The following is a 23,957-nucleotide window of genomic DNA, read 5'->3' as shown; positions in this document are numbered from 1 at the left end:
AGAAAAGTTTAAGGATTGTGTCCAAGTTCTCTGAGTGCTCCTTATTGATCTTCCCTGTTATTAGCATGTCATCAGATGAATGGTGACCTGGGGTAGACCTCGTCAAATACTCTCCATTGTCCACTGAAAAATTGCACAGGCTGACAATACACCAATTGGCAGACACATATATTGATACAAAGCCTTATGGGAATTAATTGGAGCATACTTTTGAGAAACCTCATCTGATTGCCATTGCAAGTATGCATGGCTCATGTCCAGCTTCCTGAGGGACAGTCCCCTGCTGGTTTGCATATAAATCCTCTAAGCGAGGGACTGGGTATTTGTCCAGCTGTGAAAAGCTTTTGACTGTTTCTTTAAAATCCTCACAAAAACAATCCGACCCATTGCGCTTCACAATTGGTATGACTGGTGTTGCCCATTCCACAAACTGAACTGGCTTAAAAGCAATTCCTTCGCTTTCCAATCTTCTGATTTCTGCCTCTACTTTTGCCCTTTAGGCCGATGGCACTAGGTGGCCTCGCAGAATCAGGGAATTGCTTCGGGTCAACAAGTAAGGGGGCATTGGCTCCTTTCATAGTCCCGAGACCCCCCTGAAAAAGGTCCAGGTATTTAATTAGGAATCCACTTAGGCAGCGATTTTCTTATCAAAAAATATTGAACCTATTTATGTGAAGCATTACCAATTCCACCCATCAAGCCTGGGCCCAAGTGTTTTACTACAATCAGGGGTAACTGAACCACTGTTTCTCATAAGAGACTGGAACTGAAGTTGCACCCTTATTCTGTAAAGGTTCCTCAGTGTAGGCTCTCAGCCTAGCCGAGTCTTACGCAAACTTAAGGGTTAGAGCCCAGGATGAATTTTGTTAAAGACTGGTTCTGTGATCACTGAAACAGCTGCGTCAGTATCGACCTCCATTAGAACTGGATGACCATTTAACCAGATGCTTATTTTGGTTGATTCGGTTTTAGACGTTGCTAAGCAATTTAACTGTTCCAAACCAGATGTAAGCGGACGTTCCAGGTGTGCACTTTCCTGGATACTGGCCTCTGAGTTCTCTTACCCAATTTAGGTCTAGTAAAAATGTACTGTCTCAAGTTTGCATACTGGCAGCAACTACAATGGCTTGCTGGCCCTGATCCTGAAGACAATTTTAACTTTTTTGGCAGAGTCTTGGCTTTGTTTTGGGGTTTTGCTCTGGAGTCCTCCTGTTCAGGATATGGTCTGAGTGAGGCTATGAAATTGTCTATACTCAAGTAGTGTTCCTCAAACTCAGTTGGACTCGCAAGGATGTCCACTTCCATCAGCATACCCTGGAACTCAAATGCTCTACTTGCCGCATTTTCCAATGATAAAGCCAGTTGTGGTGCCTGTTTGAAGTTCAGTTGGGCTTTAGCTTGTAGGTGCTTTTTCATGGTTACATTATTAATTCCACATACTATATGATCTCTAAGCATCTCACTATGGGTTTAAACAAAGTTACATGCCTCTGTCAGGCATGTTAACTTAGTCAAAAATCCAGACATGGATTTCCCTGGTTCGTGATTTGCTGCATAAAAACGATACATCTCAGAATTAGTGGAGACTCGGGGTAATAATATTCCTGAATTAAATTTGTCAACTCTTGAGATGCTTTAGTATCTGCTGCCTCAGGGAAAGTGCCTGCTGCCTGAGAGAAAGCTGCAGGTCCACATGCTGTCAGGAGAATTACTTGTTACTGTTCATCTGCCCTAATGTCATTTGCCCAGAGGAAAAGGACAACATTTGTTCCACACACTGAGCCCAGTCTTTGACAGCAGGGTTGAACGAGTCAAGCTTCCCAAATAATAGCATGATGTGAGCAATGCTTCTCCCAACTCAAAGATGACTGTTGCGAGCAAGTTTTTTTCAAGTTGTGCTTTACTCTCATTGCCACTGAAATAACTCCACAGAGGCTAGTATCCTGCCATTAAATCACCTTTATTTACACGTGCAAAGTCCTTGACATTGATTCAGATCCCTCAGAACCAGGTCTCAGAGTGAACAGGAAGCCTGTCACTCCCTGTTTTTATCTGCGAGACAAGACTCCTTGATTGGACCAAATTAACAGCTCCAATCAGGGAACTTATATTCTATGAGGTCCAACTGGCTGACCTTATTACAATCACCACACCCATCAATCCATGCTGGAATTTATCATCCACATCTGCAATATTCCTATTTCAATGTGCAGCTTCTGTATTCCTTTGTTTCCTTCTCCTTCAGTTGCTATACTGAAATATTGTTAACTGAAGATTTCAAAACCTCTTAGCACTGAGTAAAATCATTACTTCTGCTCTCTGTTGGAAAGATCTTACACTAATTTAATATCAATGGCGCAACAGAGATTGTGGTGGAATTATAGCAGAAATCATGGTGTAAATGTTATTGCTTTCAAAAGTCAACTGATGGAAAATGAAGGAATCAGGACTCAGTGCACTGTTGTTTCAGAGGGCTTGTAAAGAAATTTTAATTGGGTTAAATTTTCTAATCTTGTTTACATAAAATTCTATGATGTAGCCTTTCCTATACTTCTTTCAGAACTTACATATCGTCAAATGCCTAGATTAGCTAACGTGATCAATCAACAACAATAAAAAGAAAGAAACAAACTGAAACTTGCCACCATGGCAAGCAAGTATTCTGTTAATATTATTTTTCATTGACTTATACAATTCAATACATTAAAGATGTAATAATTCCAACCTCAGTATATGGGGTGTCCTGCATTCCACAGTCTTCCTTCATGGCCCCTTCTTCTTTCACATTGGGAGTAATAGTCTGAAAGGCTGACCATCCCAATGAAAACAAACCTAAGATGAAGGTTATGTTAAACTCAATTACATGCAGTTTTATGTTGATGAACATGTTGACAAATAAAAGCACCTTGATTGAAGATTGCAAGAATGTACAGTTGGTTCTGCTATAATGCATGCTCCTTCAATGTGAATTGGCTTTGACGCAATTGAAAAATTTGGACTATTACTTGTAGAACACAAACTTTCCTTACCTGGCTGTAACTCGATTCCGGTCCCATTAGTTTAAATGGCGTGGCTATTGCGCAATTTTTTAATAACACGAGATTGCACAAGAACCAAACTGTTGTGTTATATCAGAACCGACTGTACTGCAAAGTGATATTTTAATTAATACTTGTTTGATCAGTAATATGAAATATATAATTTGTTGTTAATATAACAAACCTTTATCAATCTCCTGAATTATTGAACTAACTTTGTAACAAATCAATGTATAATTTAGAATAGAATAGATCACAGAATTCCTACAGTGTGGAAACACATCCTTCGGCCCAGTAAGTCCACGCCGAATCTCTGAAGAGTATCCCACCTAGACCCATTCCCCTACCCTATTACTCTACATTTATCCATGATGAATGCACCTAACCTACACATCCCTGAACACAATGGGCAATTTTGTGCGGCCAATTCACCTAACCTGCACATCTTTGGATTGTGCAAGGAAACTGGAGCACCTGGAGGAAACCCACGCAGACACAGGGAGAATGTGCAAACTCCACACAGACAGTTGCCTGAGGCTGGAATCAAACCTGGGCCCCTGGCGCTGTGAGGCAGCAGTGCTAACCACTGAGCAACCATGCCGCCCATTTATGGACCATTACCTTATTCTTACCGAATACTAAAACATCTGTTAAATAGATGTCTCATTGAAAAATTTCAAAGTTGGCTCTAAGTGAATTTAGAACAAAGCAGATGAAAAACTTGTCACTGCTTCAACTGAATGCATGAATTATGGTTTGACACCATGGCAATCTTAGTAACCATAATATGCTTAATATTTGCAAAAGCGATGATAGCTTTCTTTTCTAACTCAGTTCTCAAAAAAGCCAAAGCATTTCTCTGGGGATTTGTTGTCTTTCTGAAGAACCGTATCTGCAGATTTGATGCTTTAGGTTGCACCCTGATGTACCTTAAGCTCTGGAGTATTATCTGACTGGAAAAGCAATGATAAAATAGAGTGATATCCATCGAAATGAATTCTTCAGTTGACAATTCTTATGACATCAGAGAAAAGTGGACCAGATATGCACAAGAGCCTTTCGAGAATTAAACTACTGTGGATGATGGAAATTTATAAATAGAAGCAGAAAATGCTGGAAATTGCTGATTAGATGGGGGCAAGGAGATTGTTTGCTTGCAAGTTCCTCCTCAGTGACTCTTCTCGATCAGACCTGTCAATCCTAGGCTGAACCAGATTGTTCACAACTTTAATGTCGTATTTGTCCCCAAGATGAGCCACTGATCACAAACTGGCACCATCATTACAACTGCCCATTTCTACCTCCACAACACTATCCAGTTCCACCCACACCTCAGCTCACCTGCTGAAACCCACATGCATGCCTTAGTTTCCTTAACTATTCCAATGCACTTCTGGCCAGTCTGCCATATTCTACCCTCCGTGAACCTCTGGTCATTAAAAACTCAGCTGTCTTTCTCTTTACTTGCCCCAAGTTTCATTTGTCCACTGACCCTATACTTTCTGATCTACATTGGATCCCAGTCAAGAAAAGTCTAAAGTTTAAAATTTTCATCCTAGTTTTCAAATCCCTCACCAAACCATATCTCTGTGATCTACCCCAGGTTCAGAGCTATATTGTGGTTGGATTCTGGCCTCATGAGCATTCTCAGAACTTCAGGACATTTTATAATGTTGAATGGGTTATATAAATAAAAGTTATTACTACTAACCACGCAGTAGAAGTCAGGTTGAGAAATATAGAAACATTGAAACAATTACACCACAGAAGATAGTCTTCAGCCCTCCATGTCTATGTTGGCTGAGAAAGATAACACACCTGATACCACACATTTAGTTTTGGCCAGAAACCCCATATGTTGCAGCAGTTAATGTATATGCCCAAGAGTTTCTTTAACATGATGAGGATTTCTGCCTCCACCATTCTTTGCAGGCACTGAACCCCTGACCCCCACTATCCTCTGCATGAAACATTTCTCAACTCTCTGTTACTTTCATGAATTACTTTAAAGCTATGTCTCTGTATTATTGAACTCTTTAATAAAGGAAATAGATCATCTCAATCCATTAGGTCTGTGCTTCTGATGATTTTATACACCTCAATTAAATTTCCCCTCAACATTCTCAGTTCGACAGAAATCAATGCCAGCAAACTCAGTTATTCCCCCCAGTTAAAATTCTCCATTCTTGGTAATATCCTTTGTTTGAAAAATGCTCTTCACTGGTACAAAAGCAAATGGAGAAATTAGTGACCCATTTTACACAGATACTGCAGTAATTGTTAATAAAACAAACCAACTTGCAAGCAAGAGAACACAACTGCCTCAATATAAGGGGGAATACAAAAATAATCTAAAAACATTGCATTTATGCTAATAATAAACTCTTCAGGGGTGTGTGAGCCTGACAGAACAGATTTTAATGGTTAGAAAACAAAACTTGCAGCACTTCTAAATTTGAAAATAAAATTTAGTAAATTACCAAATTGAATTTTTTAGGTCAATAGCAGGACTTTTTTTTAGTTATGTAGGGAAGTAGTTACATTATAATGTTTTGTAAGTTTAATCTGGAGGTGAAAGAGATTAATTTCTATGACCAGTTAACAAAGAAAGTACATCTATTTTGGGGTGGTACTGACATGTTCTAACTAATGGCCCACTTCCTCTTTACAAAATCTAACAAGAAGAGAATTGAGTATGTAATATTCACATATGAAAGAAATATTATTTAAAAATAATTAATATTAACAAAGCACATGAATTGTCAGAAAAGCAAATGTGTAAACATGAAAGTTTAGTTTACTGCTTGCTAAAGCTGCAAATTATAAATTAATACTTGGATATGTTTAAACATATTAGCAAGAAGTAATCATCAAAGACAGTAAAGCCACTACAGTGTTAATGAAATATGCATGGAGTTGCCCTTGCACACATCACAAAGCATTGTTAGATCACTCACTTCTTCCTTCATTTGATGTTAGTAATTGGTTACTGTCAGGGTTATGTGATTCTTCAGAGAAGGTGGTTGATAAACGAGTCACTTCTGATTTCCAATAACCTATAGCAAGGCAGTATTAGAATAATATGACACTACTGTTAAAAAAAAACACAAATGATATTAAAGTCGAAAAATACTTAATTTGGATCCGAAAACTTTGTCAAAAGAAGCCCACACAAAACTTGCATCATATTAATTTAGAACGTTGTCATTCATAAAGCTTTTGCAGTAAGGAACTAAATCACAGTTTGCTCAGTATTTTGGAGGAATAGGGCAACAAATGCAAGTCTCACTCCAGGGCTTAAATTTGGCCACCATGGAGCGCTCATGATGTGAGCTATCAGATTGCTAATTAGCTTATAGGTCCTTCCAGTAATGCAACTTATTCTTTCCTGCAAGGGAATGGGTGTGAAGGTACCAGAAGCAATAATCTACTTTCAGATAAAAAAGAAGTGAAGAGTTTGCCAAAAATCAGGCTAGGATTTCTAGTGCTTGATCTGCCTCTGACTGGCTTGAAGTGAGTGTGTTTACTCAGGGACTTTTATGGGCAATTCAAAGGTTTCCACAAATTGAGTTGATGAGTTCTGTTCATACTATGGAAAATGGTTGGAAGTAGGGGTGTGGAGTGAAGGAGGTGAGGCAAGGGGTCTCAATTGATCTTAGGTTTTACATTTCTATTGATTGCAAGCTCTTCCCAATACAGCTCAACTTGGCACTGATTCCTCCTGAAGAACAAGGCCAAGTTTCTTCGGAAATGGAGGCAGGTCTTTTAATATGCCCATTTCAGAATCATTTCACTTCTCCACCTTGGCCTTGCTGATAAAAGCCCAGTTAAGGCCATGGTAATGGAAAAAAAAACACATTTCCTACCAGCACAGCAACAGAAGCAGGATTGAGACAGGGAGGTTAGCTCCATCTCTGGGATGAAAGTCTGGCCTAAACCGTCTAAATCAGGTTTCAGTGCAGAGTGTTTATGAGGCAAGACATCATTTGCGATGCTACATTCTATCGATTTCCATGGAGATCACAAGCAAGAAACACATGAGTACACTGCCTTATTTTCTAGATTTTCATGACCTCAACAGTGGATCTGACACTGCATTCAACAGTGTTCTAGAACAGGAAGACTTTCTATTTATGAACATGTAACCTGTGCATAACCACAAGCAGTTCTGTGCCTGGATTCCTGGCAGCAGTTATAACATATTCAGCCTGAGCCAACTGTTAATTCTCCCATCTATCCGACCCAGACCACTAGGTAACTGGTTAGTTACTTGAGGATAAGTGATATCCCTCAACCACGCAGCTCACAAACCCAGACAAAGATGCAGAGGGGGAACTACATTCAGAGATTTACCTCCAACAGAGTTCCAATGAAGGGATTCTGTTCTATAATGGTGATTTTAAAACAAAGGTCTCAGTGTCTGACCCTCAGTGAAGCTCCAAATGAGCCTCAGATTTTTCAACATCATACTTGCATTTTGCTGAAAAACCCTCAACAAAATGTGTGTTTTGTCAGTAATACTCAAGTTCTATATGACCAAACAACAGCACTTACTTCCATTATATTCCATTTGTTATGTTCGAGCCTATTCACTCTTTTGCTCAAGTTTTCTTGAAGCCTCCTTACATCATCCTCACAGATTACATTCACAGTTTGTGACTCATCACCAAATTAGAAAATATTACAATTGGCTCCCACATCTAATTGATTTATATAGGTTATGATCAGTTTTGGACTGAGCACTGATCCTTGCAGTACCCCCTATTAATGACATGCCAACCAAAAAAATCTAACTGTTCCTACTCTCTGCTTTCTGTCTGTTAATCAATTCTCAATCTTTACTAGTACATTGTCCCCAAAGCCACATGTTCTAACTTTATTTACTAATCTCCTGTGCAGGGAAACTTTCTGAATACACCACATCCACTCATTCTCCTTCATCAAAGCTGTGAGCAACATCCTCAAAAAATGCCGAGTTTATCAAATGCGTTCTGCTCTTTGTACACCCATCTTGACTCTGCCCCATCTGGACACTCTCCTATCCAGTCATCACAACCTTTAGAATAGATTTGAACACTTTCCTAACTTCTGATATTAAACTGATAGGTCTGCAGTTTTCCATTGTTACTCTTTCTCCTTTCTTAAGTGGTAGGCTTTCATTTACTACTTCCCTGTCTGCAGGAACATTTCTACACACTCCCTTACATTAGGGAGCATCTAATCAGCAATCCAATGTTAGACCTGTATGTATCTCTGTTTTAGTATCTTCAGGCAAGTTCAAATTATGGTCGAGCCATTAGAACCAAGGTTGCATACTAAATCCAGCCATTCAAATATGTGCTTTACTATACATACAGTCTGCTTTCATCTTTCCACCAAGATAACCCTTCTAGTATGAATGTCATAGATATATTGGTTAACAAGTTTGTACTTGTATTTAAATATTCACCTACCTCTTCTTTTCAGGTACTCTGATATAAGAGCAGCTATGTGGATGTAGCACATTGCAGCCTGCAATATCAGAAATATAAATGTTATATAAGAAAATACATTTCACTGCAACGCATGATGGCAGAGATTCAAGATGACAGTTCACCACCCTTTTCTCAAGGACGATTTTGAGATGGCAATAAACGCTGGCATTTCTACAGTCATTCAGAACTTTATTTTTAAAAATCCACATTGTGACCAGACAAATCCATTTTGCTCTCCAATGACACAAGGGTCGATTTTAACTTTGTCGATCTGGCAGAGAGTAGGCAGTTAAAATAGGCTCATTGAATTGAAGGATTTACCCTCCTTCAATTCCCCTCATTTCTCATAACCTAATTTTATTATTCTTACATTCACCTGTTCTTTTGAATGGGTGAAGTGGAAACCAGCCAAAAGACTGCAGTCAGCGCTTAACAATATAGATCAGGCCCTGATTATGTCATCAGGCCTCATTGTAACATAAACTTGGGCAGTGAATCCAGGCCAATCAGTTGGATCAATGAAGAGGACCAGAAAAATTTATTTGTAGCTTTAACTTTTAGTTTTCTTCTAACCCAGGAGCACAATTGTCTCTCTGGGCTCCACAAGGAAACCTTGGGCCTCCTTTATCCTGTGTTTCCCTAATTCTCCCATATCTGTGAAGCTCCACCTCAGTCCCTGCTAGCCACCTAGATTTCTACAGTGGCCTCCTGCAGCCAAAATACCAGTCCCATTGGTCTCCCCAGTTTGGGAAGGAGTCTCACGGAGCCGTTGTAGGTAGGGCCTGGGAGTTAAAACTCCTTGGACAATGCTCAGCTATGAAGAGTAAATACTTTATCTATCATGCAATAGGTTACCTACAGAAAGTGTGGCAGAGTAGGACACAGTTGAATAGCTACCCATATAGAGAGATTAATGTGGTAGAATAGTCTAGAAAAGAGAGATCTAAAATTGATCTCCAAAGTCTACATGTTTTAGCACAGATCTGCACACAGATTGAGAATAAAATTCTGCTGTCACAGTTGTGGTGCAACAAAACTCCATGGAAACCATCACTGAGAAGGGATAACCGGTGTCCAACAATTTAAGGTACAGCAAAACAAAATTGCTTGTTTCAGCAGGGAAGGCAACCTCAGAGAAGGGAATCCAAGGATTAAAAGTGAACCAGAGGAAACAGCTGACCAGACCTCAGACTGTCAGCAAGAGAATCAATAAAACAGTCTTCCACTCAGCAAGATACAGCCTTCCAAGTCCAAAGAGAACGCATTCCAAGGGAATAGTGAAATTTCTAGCTTGCCTGAATTTATGAAGTCAGAAACATGGGGTTAGTGGGATATGTAATTATATTCCCAAATGTATGAGATTAATAATAGGGTTAAAGGCTTTGTGGCTGATTTGATTAATGTATCTCAAAAGGTTAAGACTGAGGAGGGCCATAAACACCCCCCATTTTAATGATACTGTATGGTCTTGTGGCCAGAACAGCTTAGGATTTCAAAGGATCATTAATCTCCAGGTTCCCCTCAGTCTCTGTAACAATGCCAATGTCAGTGTAACCTCTAACTAGCTGCTAACAGGCAATGAACTTTTAACACTTCAGTTCTACAGTCCCCTCTAGTTAGATCAATAAGTGACTTCCCTCAAACATCACCAAACCAAGCAGGGCCTGTACATTCATACATTGCAAGAAGATGCTGAGGAAACCTATCCCATGGTGCAGTGCAAGCTTGGTTTTTGACTCAGATTGATGTTTCAATCATGATGTTTCCTGTAGGAAGAGCTGATCAAACACGTCCATCGTTGTCTTCATATACAGCTTCTTCACATTTCTTCATCTCTTCTTTTCCTAAGGCTTTGATTGGAGATTAAAATGCATTCAATTTGTTTAGGCAGAAACAGGAATCAATATCTTAACAAATAAGATGGCGTAAATTACCTCTGACACATCTCCATTTCGTATATGAATCTTTGCCATGCTCTCAAGCCACGTCATTCGTAGTTCAGGAGTACTGGCATATGAGTTTGCTAGACTGTACTGAAGATCAATCAGCATCTCTGGATCCTTCTCATGCTCTTTCATCTGAGCTGTGGCCATTAACACAGTTCTTATTCGCTTAGTCAGATCCTTCACTTCCATAGGAAATAAAGTGTTCTAGAGGATGTGAACCCAAGGAAAGGTTACTTTCAAATCACATATAAAAAACATTTAACTATTGCTAACCTATGCTTATGTCTGACATCCACAATAAAACTACAGGCTGAAAGTTCCTGACCCTAAAGTGACAGGTGCAGAGCTGGGAAAGTGGGAAGGAGTCATTCTCAGATATCTCCCTGTACATTCCAGCTGCCAGGGAACCTGTCCAGGGTTGGGAACAAAAACAGAAATAGCTGGAGAAACTCAGCAGGTCTGGCAGCAACTGTGGAGAGAAAGCAGAGTTAACATTTCAAGTTCAGCTCTGAGAAAGGTCATCAGACACGAAATGTTAACTCTGCTTTCTCTCTACTGATGCTGCAAGATCAGTTGAGTTTCTCCCATTATTTCTGCTTTTGTTTCAGAGCTTCATCCACAGCTCTTTGCTTTATTTTACTTTCCAGGGTTGGACTGAGTATTGGGTTGACTGGGCACCAATTAAGATATTAAAGGCCCCAAATAAGTTCAATTTTACAGCCTGACCACTAACAGAATCGCATTCCATCCAATGCAGAGGCCACCACCTCAATGTAGCAGGTTGAGAGATGATTGGCAGCCACATAATCCCATGTCCCAATGACAGCATCCTGGGCTAGAAGGGACACAGGGCAGATTGAGTGATATTTCTGGAGGGATTTTCCTCTCTACATCAAGGGATATAATACCTTCAACCCTTACAAGTTTTGCTCTGGATCTGCACCTGCACAGACACCCTCAAGGTCCCTGACCTGCTTCAGCAGTGCCCAGCCCTCCTGGTGGGGATGGTAGGCTTTAGAGTTGTTCACCCTCTTTTACTGGCAACATTGGAAGCCCACCTATTACTCTGAATAAGACGGTGAGTGGGGAGGAGGCTACCTCTTCAATAATTGTTGAAGACCACAGTTCACGAGACAGAACCCCATTTTTCTTTCTTGAAGCCAGGGAATAAAAAAAACAACTAAAACGTTATAACATTTGTCACTAATTCCACATATGTCAAGTTTCAATCATGTAATTTGGGCGCAAAAGCTTGGGAATTGACGGGCGAAGAGCAATGGTTGCTTAATTCAGAAAGTTACACAGGCAGTTGCAACACTTTATCTCTACAGTTATAGATTAGATTAGATTCCCTACAGTGTGGAAACAGGCCACTGTTGTTCTGATGATAGGTCAGCGCATTTTATACATGGACGCAGCATTCAATACCTTGCTTACAAACAGACGTTAAAGTAATTTTTCTAAACTTTACTTACACTCAAGGGCTTATCTCCATTTGCAAAATTGTTAATTATCGCCAGTGACTGCTGAAACCGAGTGCCTCCCATTCCCACATCTGCTATCAGTTGACTTACGGCTTTGATAAGCTGGAAAGGAAATGCAAATACAAATCAAAATTGCCCTTCTGAGAGGCATGGGAATACAGTCAGCCATTATAGTGCAGAACGTTAATTTTTAAAACATATTAATCGGTCTATTAATTAAACTATAATAATTTATTTTTTATTCCAGTCTTAAACGTTCTGGCCACGTCTGATTACATTTAGTCCCCACAATGAACATCATGCAGTTCTGGTCACCACAATATAGGAAGGATGTGATTGCACTGGACGGGGTGCAGAGGAAATTCACCGGAATTTGCCTAGGATGGAGTATTTCAGCTGTGAAGAAAGACTGGATAATTGCAGCTACTTTCTTTGGAACAGAGAAGGATGAAGGGGGATCTTGGTAGAGGTGTATAAGATTATGAGCGGCATGGACAGAGTGGATAGGAAACAGCTGTTCCCCAAAGGATCAAGAGCAAGGTTATGAGGGTATTTGAGGATGTTTTTTCCATTCAGAGTATTATGGGGCTCTAGTTTGCATTGCTTGGGAGGAAATCTGAGGCGGGTAATCACACACCTTAAACAAGTACAGGTAGACAATTCTTTCTTCAAAACCTTCTGGACCAGCTGTCTTTCGGATGTCGGAATTTTTTGGATAAATGATTAAATGACATTTTCATAGTAAGATAAAAAAACAATTACCAAACAGCAGGCCCACCTGTGATGACTATGAGCACTGAGACAGAATTGACACCTGGCAGTGCTGGGTCGCGCTGCTACATCACATCTGTGTGACGTGTGTCGAGTGGGTTTGGAGTTGTGTTAACTGTTTGCATGCCAAACAACCTTGTTAATGAGAAAAAACTTCAGGGGAAAAAAAACTTTGGATTTCAGAGCTTTTCGGATTTTGGAATTTCGAATAAAGGATTGTCTACCTGTACTTGAATGTGCACTTGAAGTATCATAATGTTTAAGGCAGTGAGCCTGGTGCAGGAAAGTGTATTTTTGATGGTGTTTGCTTGATGGGCTGAAGGGCCTTCTCCATACTACACCTTTCTATAATTGTAAACAGCTCCTTTAAAAATGGAGACAGAAGACTAGCAAAAGATTAGACAGAATAATTAGATGAATTAACATATATTTCCGCCAATTCTGGACAGGTTATTTAGCTTTACTTCGGTTGAGAATTTGATTCAGTTGTTAAAAGACATGACTGTTTTTACATTATTAATTGCACAGGAAATAAGGACAATTCATATTCAGTATCAACTCGTTAAAACTAGTCGACTATCTGTCATTAAACTACAAATTTTATCTTCTGCAAATAAAAATATAAATTGGAAGATAAGGAAGCCCACCAAGTGAAATAATGAGGATGATTTAATTGATGGGCATTATAAACCTGTCATGAAGAAAGGCTTGTCATTAGAAACCAGAAATTGGATTAATCTATAATCAGAGCTGCAAGCTATGGATTAATGGTTATGTCAATATCAAATCGTGGTTGTTGTATTAATATGTCATTGACAAAAACAAAGCGGCTATATATTTCATGTACAACATGCTTTTAACAGGCTACCTGCTTTTGACATGAAAACTTAAGAAACATTTGACTGAATCTTATATTATTTTGGCTAAGTTTGAGTTAAGTAGAGTTTTTAAGAAGGAATTTTTACCATAAAGTTTAGCAAGTTTTCTTGCCATATTTTCCCAAACTCATCCCATCAACTATCTACCCGGCCCTATGGTGGTATGTGACATGTCCAATCCTGGTCCCATCTTACCACATGTTGTTTTCAGAACAACTCGCCATTCAGTAGATATCTGCCAAAAGTCTGCCATCTCTGGCATCTACGCCATCTTTAAGAAGCTGCTGTAAACCCAGATGAGCACTGGCATTCTGAAGCAGCCCTGCCCATTCACAGAGAATCTTCTTCCGTGGAAGATGTGAAAGCAGGAAAGATGGGTCTGTGGTTCTCTGACAGGGACCTGGAGGTCCCATTTGGGCATTGGTGCAAAGAAGATGCTTGCAAAATCTTCCCTCACTCACTCTCACCCACTCTCCAAATCTCCCATACAACTAATTCTGCACAGCCTCTGTGCTGTCTATTCAACTGTTTGGAATACCCCACCACCTTCTGTTCACCTGTGCTAGCGCTAACAGCCCTTTGACCCACTTCTATCTCACTCAATTCCTCTCTTTCTCTCATTACGTTGGAAGACAGTCCACACATTGTAGGCTCCTTATCCCATACAGGGTGAGAGTTCTGAGCATCACAGGAGAAGACTAGAACTGCTCCAGTGATGCCAAACCATCAATATCCCATCAACAAAGTACTATACTTCGTTTCACTGCAACTTTCACATTAATCCCGCTGTCAGCCTCATTCATTGCATACCACTTCTGACCACTGACTATGATGTCTGCTCTCTGTGTCTTCCAGCAACTGCACAGACAAACAGGCAGCTCCCCAAGAAGTCACCTCCTCGACCTCTGAGAACAAGGGCACTGAGTCCTCATAGGAAGCATTAGCAAGGGTCTTACCTGCACCCCATACCCTCTAACATCTCACTTAATGACAGTTTGCTGTTAATATTAGTGTTCAAAAACATAAACTAGTGAGCACCTCACTGCAACGGCTCTGCAGCCTTGTTCCCTGACTATTTAAGAAAACTAATTTTGGATCATTGCTCAATTACAATACTATAGGTCGTAAAATAATCAGAGCTGCCTTAAAAGAATTTGTCTACTCAAGTTTTTTAAAAAAAACTTCTAATGCATGAACAATGGCTGAATCCAAGGTCACATATTAACCATAGAATTTTGCTTTTACTACAATCTAATGTTGAACTGAAACTTCAACTGTCCTCCATAAATCGCTTTTATGTAAAGACACTCCACACCCTTGTTCCCTGACCACAGAGCTCTGACCACAAGCGGATGGCTGACCATGGCTAATCCCCAGATAAGTATCAGAGGTTGCCCTTGACATACTGTGCTGGAACTCACTGGTTGTTGGATGCCTCCATGGGCTTCGAAGAGGATTATTCCCCTAAGACATTGAGACATTGTTTCCTGCTGGCTGCAGACGCCTTGTGTTTGCCAAGTAAGCTTCTGGCACGTTGAGCAAGTGTGAGACTGATGTAGCACATCGCCATACAACAAAATGAAAATACCCTTGACTGAAGATTGCTGATCAACAAGGCAAGCTGCCTGATGTGTGAATGCACTAATTAACATGGTAAGGCAAGTCAAGGACTGGCTGTCATGAGCATGTACTAAAGGAACTAATACCATGACAGTAGCTCTGAGGTGCAGCTGGTCCAAACATTCAAGACGGTGCCAGTCCATGCATGCAAAGTGTGTCTGCAGCAGGTTTTCCATTGTTAGTTGTCTGTGCACTCTGCAATGTAAGTCTGTATTTCCAGAGCACACTGCAAGTAAACTTGAGAGGTGCCATGATGGAATGAGGGATTGGTGAATGCTGGATGCCAATGCCCGTGGACAATGATTGCATGTAGCTGGTGCCCGTAGATCATGCCCTGAGATGTTATTTGGAGGATGGTCACAGTGAGCTGAATTTGCTAAGTACCCACCCTGATTTTCCTCAATATCTTGTTTATTTGGTAAGATAGAAAGATGAATATTAATAAGGTAAATTGTGCCATTTTCGAGACACTTAACTAACAATAATCCCACTTAATTGGATTCTGGCCTCTGCTGCTGAGTGAGAAACATGCCATGCCACTTGTGAAAAGCATAAAAGGTGGAAGGAGATCCGCCAGAAGTTAAGGTTGGCCTCGTTGGACTTCTCATCCAATTCTGCCACAAATCTCACCATTGCCAACGTCACTCAGGCCCCTATAAGATTCTACCTATTGACTTTCAAATTGTATGATACAGGCTTAATGAGAACAGTTGCTGTGCCAGAACAGACATTCACAAGGCTCACCAGATATTTATGTCAGACCAGAGCTGCAGCAATGTGTGTGAGCCCCCAGGCAAGTTGTTAGTAAACACAGGCTTTAACTTCATCAGGCAGCTCGTGGACAAGCAGGGAAAAGTTCAGGAGGAAGTGGCAGTGTGATGATCAATAGTAGAGTGTGAGGTGGATGGGGGAAGAGAGGATAGGCAATGATTGAGAATAAGAGGGGGATAGTGCCTGTGATGGAAAGTAATGGCTGCCAGTGCTGCATGGCCTATGCTTCATTTTGATCCCATATGAATTGTTGAACTAGACCATCATTTAAGCCACAAATAGAAATGATTCTCCATATCATAACTGGGCCAAAATCATAGCAGCTCAGCTTTAGAAAGAACCTTCATGATATGCAGCTCCATGTTTGCACAAGCAAAGGAATGAATATTTGTTTTTGGTGTTTGACACCTTGTAAAACCCCAGATGTGCCTTTTGGTGTTTGCACCAAGATGACTGGCAGTGTATTGCTGACAAACTATGTACAGCATATGCCATTTACCATATTGTTTTTATGACTAGTAAATTTAAAATCTGTTAGCTGCCTATTACAAGAGGAACTAATTCCTCTATCTATTGCATGCAACAAAATTGCCTTTTTTGGCACACTTAATGTGCAGAGGAAGTTGCCATTTCAAGGGGCAGAATTTGAGCTTCCCACTCTGTTTTTTTTTCCCTTTATTCTTTTATGAGATGTGGGTGCCACTGTCATATTCAGCATTTCTGCCCATCCCCAATTGCCCCCAAGCTGGGTGTCTTGATAGGCCATTTCGGAGGGAATTCAGAGTCAACCTCATTGTTCTTGGTCTGGAGTCACATGTAGGCCAACCGAGTAAAGATGGAAGATTTCCTTCCCTGAAAGGCATTCGTAAATCAGATGGTTTTGACAACAATCAATGACAGTTGCATGTTCACCGCTGCTCAAGGTAATTTTAAAGTCTGGATTTTATCAGCTGAGTTTAAATTCAACCAATAGAAGGGAGATGTACCCAGGTTACCAGGATGGGCTTTGGATTGTCCTAATGTCCAGTGACATTACCACTATACCACAGCATCACCCTGGAGCAGGGCAATCCCACCTGCAGGCAGCGTGTGGTCAAACGGATTGTCCAGTCAGCATCCAAGATAAAGGCAGAATGGTTAGATACTTGGATGTGGCATTCAGTGACAGACCATGCTCCAGCAAAGCCCAAGTGGCTCTCTCTGCCTGCTGGGTGTAAAAACAACCAGAGATTTGTCCTATAGAGGAATTTGCTCCTGATCCCCACACCCTGCCCCACATCTGGCTGCAAGATCCAATTTTAAAAAAAAATTAATTTGACAAGAATACTGGAGCGAGGGTCCCTTTATTTGAAGAGACTGTTCCTTCCTGTCCTACTGCTGCTCCTTTAAAGCTGCAAGACATCTGAGTGGCCTTCTAGCTTTGAGAACCTGCTGTCCTTAATTAGATGGTGAGCCCATCTTCAAGTCAGTTAAAGGGATATTGCTGTGAAATCAGGCTCAGTGACTGTGTCTCCCAGGAGGCAGATTTCTGGATTCAAAAACAATCCCAACCCCAGTTTCCTCCCTGGAGGGAAAATCCTGTACAAGGTGTCGGACAATACTGAATTGTTTTGCTGAATTACAAAACACAAATTCCATGTGGAGTTATACACAGCTGTAGTGTTCATCAAGAGCCTTAATTCGCTGCCTTTTTAACAGAAATGTAAGAAAACGTTAATAAATATCACAAGAAATACATCATTAGTTGATCTGTGGTATTCTACTGATTAAAGAACAGAATAATTTCGAAATAGCTGATTTCCACTTATTCAGTTTACACAAAGGACAATGTTTTAAAAATATGCAGCTGAATTTTATAAACTGACAAGATCGTCACAAACCTGAAGATGAGATCTGACTATTGATTTTCCTTTCGTAAATTCAAAGTTCCTTCTCATAAAGAGATAGAGCAAGGCGCAAGCTTCGCTTTGAGTTGAACTTGACCTGTGGTTGCAACATTTTAGGATTTCATGGCAGAGCATGCCACAGAGCTCTGCACGACCTTGAAACAAAGCTGCAGGGAACTGGTGAGAAATAGAAGGTATGAAATCTTTTAGTACTGCACGATTGACATTAAATAACATCATATATTTTCAAAATTAACAGGATACTTCAACCGTGCCATTAGAACAGATTTGACAATGCACAAATTTTTGATCCATGACATGTATTGAGATCATTTGTATTGCTACTAATTGACTATAAATGGGTTCCAACATTCAAAAATAGTTCAATATAATCTAATTCAAAATGTTTAAGAGTGTCAGAGTTGCAGACTGGAAGTATATATCCAGTGTGGATAGTTAGCATACAAATAAACTTCAAGTAATTTCAAGATGGTTTAGAATGAATGACTGAATGGGCAGTTGCAATATAATATGGATAAGTGTGAAGTCATCAATTAGTTGGAAAAACAGAAAGGCAGTGTATTACTTAAATTGTGATAGGTTAGGGAACATTGATGTGCAAAGGGACCTATGTGTCTTTGTACACTAGTCATTGAAAGCAAGCATGCAGGTGCAGCTTGCAGTTAGGAAGGTAAATAGTATGGCTGCCTTCATTGCAAGTGTGTTTGTGTATGTGAGCAAGGAAGTCTTACTGCACTTGTACAGGGTCTTGGTGAGACAACAGCTGGCGTACTGTGTGCAACTTTTGTCTTCTTATACACAAGTAAGGATATCATTGCATTACAAGCAATTCAACGAGATTCGCTGAACTGCCTTCCTGGAATGGGTGGGTTACATTACTAGGACCTGATGGAATGCATTTTTACAGAAATAATGGATGTGCTGGTAGCAATCTTCTAGGAATCCCTTGATTCTGGAAAAGTCCCAGAAGGTTGGAAAATTGACACTGCAAAACTTTTATTTGAAAAGAGAAAGAGACAAAAAAACAAATAGTTATAGGCGAGTTGGCTTAATGTCTGTTAAGGGGAAAATGTAAGCGTCTATAGAAAGAGAGTGACAGTAGAGCATTTAGAAATACAGCAAACTTTGTTTTATCCAGCACCTTATGAACCAGCACTCCCAATGAACCGGCAAAACTAATACACCTGAAATATTGGAAATTTACTGTGTTATCATGATCTCCATGATGTCCAAGTAGTCAGTTGAGGGTGCATGGGAGAAGGTTCTCTTCTAGTAAGTTTTACTTAAAGCAAAATACATTATTATTTAAGTGATCTATGTCATTAATAAAGTTAACTGTACCCTCCTGCGTTACCTATTATTTAGTGTGTGTTTTTGCATTGATTATATGGCCCTCTTGATCAATCAGAACATTTAATCAACCTGTTCAGAATATTGCTGGTCCCATAGTCGCCAATTAATTACAAGCTTGCTGTACATAGCATGATTAAGTACTGTGAGGTTTAGAAGAATGGGAGGTGATCTTATTAAAATATTTAAAATTGGGACTTGACAGGGTAGAAAGGGGTGGAGGTGCACGGTTTAAAAATTAGAAGTCTCTCATTTAAAACTGAGATAGTTTTATTTTTTTCTGTCAGAAGACCATCAGTCAGTGGAACATTTTTAACAGAGAGCGAATAAAGTTGCTTCAGTGAATACAATCAATGCTGTGTTAAGTAGGTACTTTTGATCAATAAGAAAGTGAAGGATTATCGGGGATAGACAGGAGAGTTGTGCTGAGGCCACATCTGATCATTCGTGATCTTAATGAATGGCAGTGCAGGAGGTTTAGTGGCCAAATGACCTTTGCCGACTTCTAGTTCTTATGTTGTGGTGTTTTATTAGGAGTTGTTTTTAAATAGCTTGAGTAGATCTCTGTGAAATTAATTTCGGCAAGCTGAGGAAATAACATTCATGTAAGGTGGCATTGTGCTAATCTACTGTAAAATATTCCAGCAGAACCACTGGCTCACAGTTATTAAAGCACTTTTTAAAGTCATTTGTGAGATGTGGTCATTGCTGGTTGGCTAAGCATCATTCACCATTCTTAACTGTCTTTGAGGTGGTGGTGCTGAGCTGCCTTTATGTAAAATTGAAGTCCATGGGTTTAGTTAGATGCACAATGCTTTTAGGGATGGAGTCCAGGAGTCTGAACCACGAAAACTGTTGAAATTGTTACATGGTATTTTGGGATTTCTGTTGAAAGTTTCATGTTATAAAATGGACAGAGTAACAAAATTTAATGAACACTGTAAACTGGAATCTTGATATAATCATGCATATAGGTATATAATTTATAGATATTACTTTTTTCAAGTCTGGAAATAAAGCAAGATGGAAAGCAGGCTGATGACAGATTGGTTTTGGAGTTAGGGATATCTGATTTAGGATTTAACAACACTCGGATTAGGGCAGCTGGAAGTCTGATCAAAATCATCATCAAACCAAGAGGTTGCTGAAGCAGAACACAAAATGTACCCTGCACATTATTACATCATTTTTATTATTTATTCTCATTGCTATATTGTCAGAAGGTGTGATAATTTAATGGTTCACCCATTGGATGCTAGCAATAATGCAGAATATTTTGTTATTTAACACTATTTACTGCACCTTGGAAACAAATAGTCGAAGAGCTGAAAACACATGTTTCAAAGTAGCTGATGACTGATTAACTTGCAGGAACAGCAAATAGGTGTCAAAAACTCTTTTCATTGTGGAATTCTGTCCATCGTCCTGTTGCAATTGTTTCTGCAAAATCCGATTTAAAAATGATTAATTCCTGTGTATTAATAAAAATCACAAGTTTTGCAGACTACCTCCTACACTCTCATTATGATTCAAACTGGATATTCTAGGTTCCAATGTTTATTCCTGGAAGAGTGGGAGGACTTAGGAGAATTTCAACTCCATTAATCTGACCTTTACAAATGACCACCTTCATTCCCAATTTTTAGACTGAGCCAGGATTGGGGGCTAGATCGGAAGTTGAACTGGGGTGACCCTTGGAAGAGCAGAGAACACTGTTGCGGTCTGAGGTGATCTGGGTGGCAAGCTTGCCTGGAGCCATTAGCTCTGTGCCCAAAAGTTAAAATAAAAGAATAAAACATAAGAAATTCCTCCAGCTCTCATCTCTCTCACTATTCCCTCACCCCAGCACTCTCTCCGCCCCTAATGACCTCTATATATCCCTCATTGACCCCCAAACCCCCTATAAAACTTTATCTCCTCTATCTATCCCTCATGGTCCCTTACAGCCCCTGTACAGACTTAGCACCAAGCCATGCCAACCCATGGCTCCACCCACTAACATGCCAACTCATTTAATATCCACTAGACCCCATGTACATACAAAACAGTGTTCTATTACCTACATTTCTATATTGCTAACTGTCTTGAGCAAATCACTCTAATTCATAAAAAACACATTTTGATGGTTCCTGGTAGATTTGCAACTTACTGAAGATCTTGATATTTTTTCATAGATTTAATAGCTCCAAGAAATTTCTGCACCTTTTCGGCACAATCCTCCCCAGTGTTAAGAATCATTAAAAAATACCTGATGACCTCACCAAAGTGTACCAGCACCCCTCCCCAGAGATATCTCAAGACCATATCCACTGGAGCATATTACCTACTCAAAGAAGTACCTGAGCGATCCAAACAAATCATAAAAGTTCAGGAGTCTTAGCAGGTCTTATGCCTATGCTTTGGGTTTCATGCTACAGGGAAACCAAAATTTCACATCAGTGCAGGAAGCTGGTGACTTAAATGGCTACTGCTTCAGTAAAGTGGACATGACCTCAGACCTGGCATGACCCCAGGCCTGCTCCTATTGGAATCAGAATAACGAGTTTAGAACTAGGACAAGATCACTTCTACCATTTTCACCATTTTGGCAAATAGTTCCAATGTGTTTTAAGTTTGGGCCTTAGAAGAAAAATCTCCAGCACTTATTTTTTTAAAAAAGCTATGTTATCCAACATTTGAACTTACACAACATATTTTCTATCTTACTCCATCATCAACCATTTTAATTTCATTATAAAGTAAAAATCAATCATTATCACTGTAAGGCAACTGTTCATAGGTGTTCTTGGAACCTACAAGGAACTGTCATATTTTAATAGGAAAGAATATGAATATGTGAATACAATGTTGCAGTTTTTACAAAAGAATATTTGGGACAATCTAAAATGTAAAATTTTCCAAAAATCCTATCAATTATAAATTTCACTGTGGAGTTGCAATCAGGACAATTAAAAGCATTGGATTACACTCCGTTAGCACTTAATTAACAGTATCTGTAGTGCTTTAATGCAATCTCAAATTCATATATCAATGTATTTTGTCAGTAAAAGAAAAATCAATATTGTCATAAGTACCTGATGGGCCTGAGTAAAAAGACAGATGATCTCAAGCACTGTAATGCCAACTTCTGTTGCGATATTTGCTTCTACATCTATAAGCAGCAAGGTATCCATCTCAGTTGGAGAACCATCTAAATGAATGTAGTGTCAAAGGCAGTCAGTTATTAAGCCAAACTGAGACGGTACAAAGTTAGTGTCAATTTTTGTTCTAAAAGATGTGCATTGACAGTACTGTATATGAAACTCATTTTTGAAAACCACTAAATGGCAGCACATGTCAAATATAGGACAATAATACAATTTGGGTGATTTTGTAATCTATTTGTTGCTTACAATCACTCCACACTAGAAATTTAGGCTGAAAACAATGAACTGAATTTGAATTTAAGTCTAAAACCAGTCTGCCTATTGCACTTCACATATAATTATGAGATAATAAAATGTGATCAAAATCACCAAACACTGAGAATTATATACATCATCTAGAATCTATTTACAGAGGAAACTCGATTATCCGAATACCGAAAATTGGATTATCCGAAGGAGATCTCGAGATCCCGATAGAAACATTACATCCGGCAGTGATCATGTCTTTTGTTTACAGTGATTAAACAGGCACCGTCTCCAAATAACTGACCTCCTGCCTGCTCTCTCTACCCACACTTTCCCTGGAGTTCTACAGAGGGGTGTACCCTAACCCCTCCCTTCCCCTTCCCAGGAATAATCTCCAATATTGTCCTGTACGGGCAAACATGGAAACTGTCAAAAAATTGCAGTAAAAAGTTGTGTGTGTGGCTGTGTCTGTGTGTGTGCTATTTGGAAACTTACCCCACAAAGGCAGTGGCAGCAACAGTCTTGTTTTGGTGTATAGTCCAGCTGCCCCGGAGAGGGGCCGGGGTGGATGGGTGGCGGTGAGGGGGTTGTGTTGTGGGTGGGAGATCGCATGCTTTGTGCTTGGGGTGGGGTTGGACGGGAGGGGGAACGAGAGGGGAGTGGTTTTGGGGGCGGGATCTCGCGCGCTATGTGCTGCTGCAGTCTCCTGAATAAGGAGCAGACTTTAAAAACTCCGAGCCCCAGAGGAAAGGCATTTAATCGATTTTCCGAACGATTCCCTACAGTGTGGAAACAGGCCCTTCGGCACAACCTGTCCACACCGACCCTCCGAAGAATAACCCACCCAGACCCATTTCCCTCTGACTAATGCACCTAACACTATGGACAACTTAGCATGGCCAATTCACCTAACCTGCACATCTTTGGACTGTGGGAGGAAACCGGAGCACCCGGAGGAAATCCACGCAGACACGGGGAGAATGTGCAAACTCCACACAGTCAGTTGCCTGAGGCTAGAATCGATCCTGGGACCCTGGTGCTGTGAGGCAGCAGTGCTAACCACTGTGCCACCGTGAAATAGTGCCCACCCATCACATTCGGATAATCGAGATTCCACTGTACATGCTTCACGACTAATTTTTAAATAAGGCAGAGTCCAGGAATGTAAAAGATTGCTGTCTTTCTGATCAGTGCCAAAAATTATGATCTCTCAAGCATTCAGTCCCTAAAATACCTATCCAATTCTCTATTCACTACTTCTCTGGGAGTCTACTCCTTAGTTACATCACCCTTCGCATAACCTACATTTTCACTCTCCTATGTTTC

General features: G+C 40.1%; 1 protein-coding gene across 8 annotated transcripts in view; it reads right to left on the bottom strand.

The window, feature by feature from the left end:
- The window catches only part of dock10 (dedicator of cytokinesis 10), a 333,920-nt gene that overhangs the window by 47,639 nt on the left and 262,324 nt on the right, over positions 1-23,957 (bottom strand). For 7 of the 8 annotated variants that reach the window (XM_087993668.1, XM_087993671.1, XM_043702104.2 and 4 more), the window contains exons 40-47: positions 22,314-22,429; positions 20,542-20,679; positions 17,863-18,045; positions 11,934-12,044; positions 10,447-10,662; positions 8,492-8,549; positions 5,996-6,094; positions 2,726-2,832 (exon numbers count right to left, since the gene is read on the bottom strand). In XM_087993668.1, the coding sequence (XP_087849794.1) occupies positions 2,726-2,832; positions 5,996-6,094; positions 8,492-8,549; positions 10,447-10,662; positions 11,934-12,044; positions 17,863-18,045; positions 20,542-20,679; positions 22,314-22,429 (1,028 nt within the window). The remainder of the gene's footprint in view (positions 1-2,725; positions 2,833-5,995; positions 6,095-8,491; positions 8,550-10,446; positions 10,663-11,933; positions 12,045-17,862; positions 18,046-20,541; positions 20,680-22,313; positions 22,430-23,957) is intronic. The other variant, XM_043702110.2, reaches the window with a different exon arrangement.

The sequence above is a fragment of the Chiloscyllium plagiosum genome, unplaced genomic scaffold, assembly GCF_037043375.1.
Source record: "Chiloscyllium plagiosum isolate Xiang-an unplaced genomic scaffold, Cpla_swu_hap1 HiC_scaffold_13, whole genome shotgun sequence".
Classification (NCBI taxonomy): Eukaryota; Metazoa; Chordata; class Chondrichthyes; order Orectolobiformes; family Hemiscylliidae; genus Chiloscyllium; species Chiloscyllium plagiosum.
This window is presented reverse-complemented; position numbering and strand designations above follow the sequence as displayed.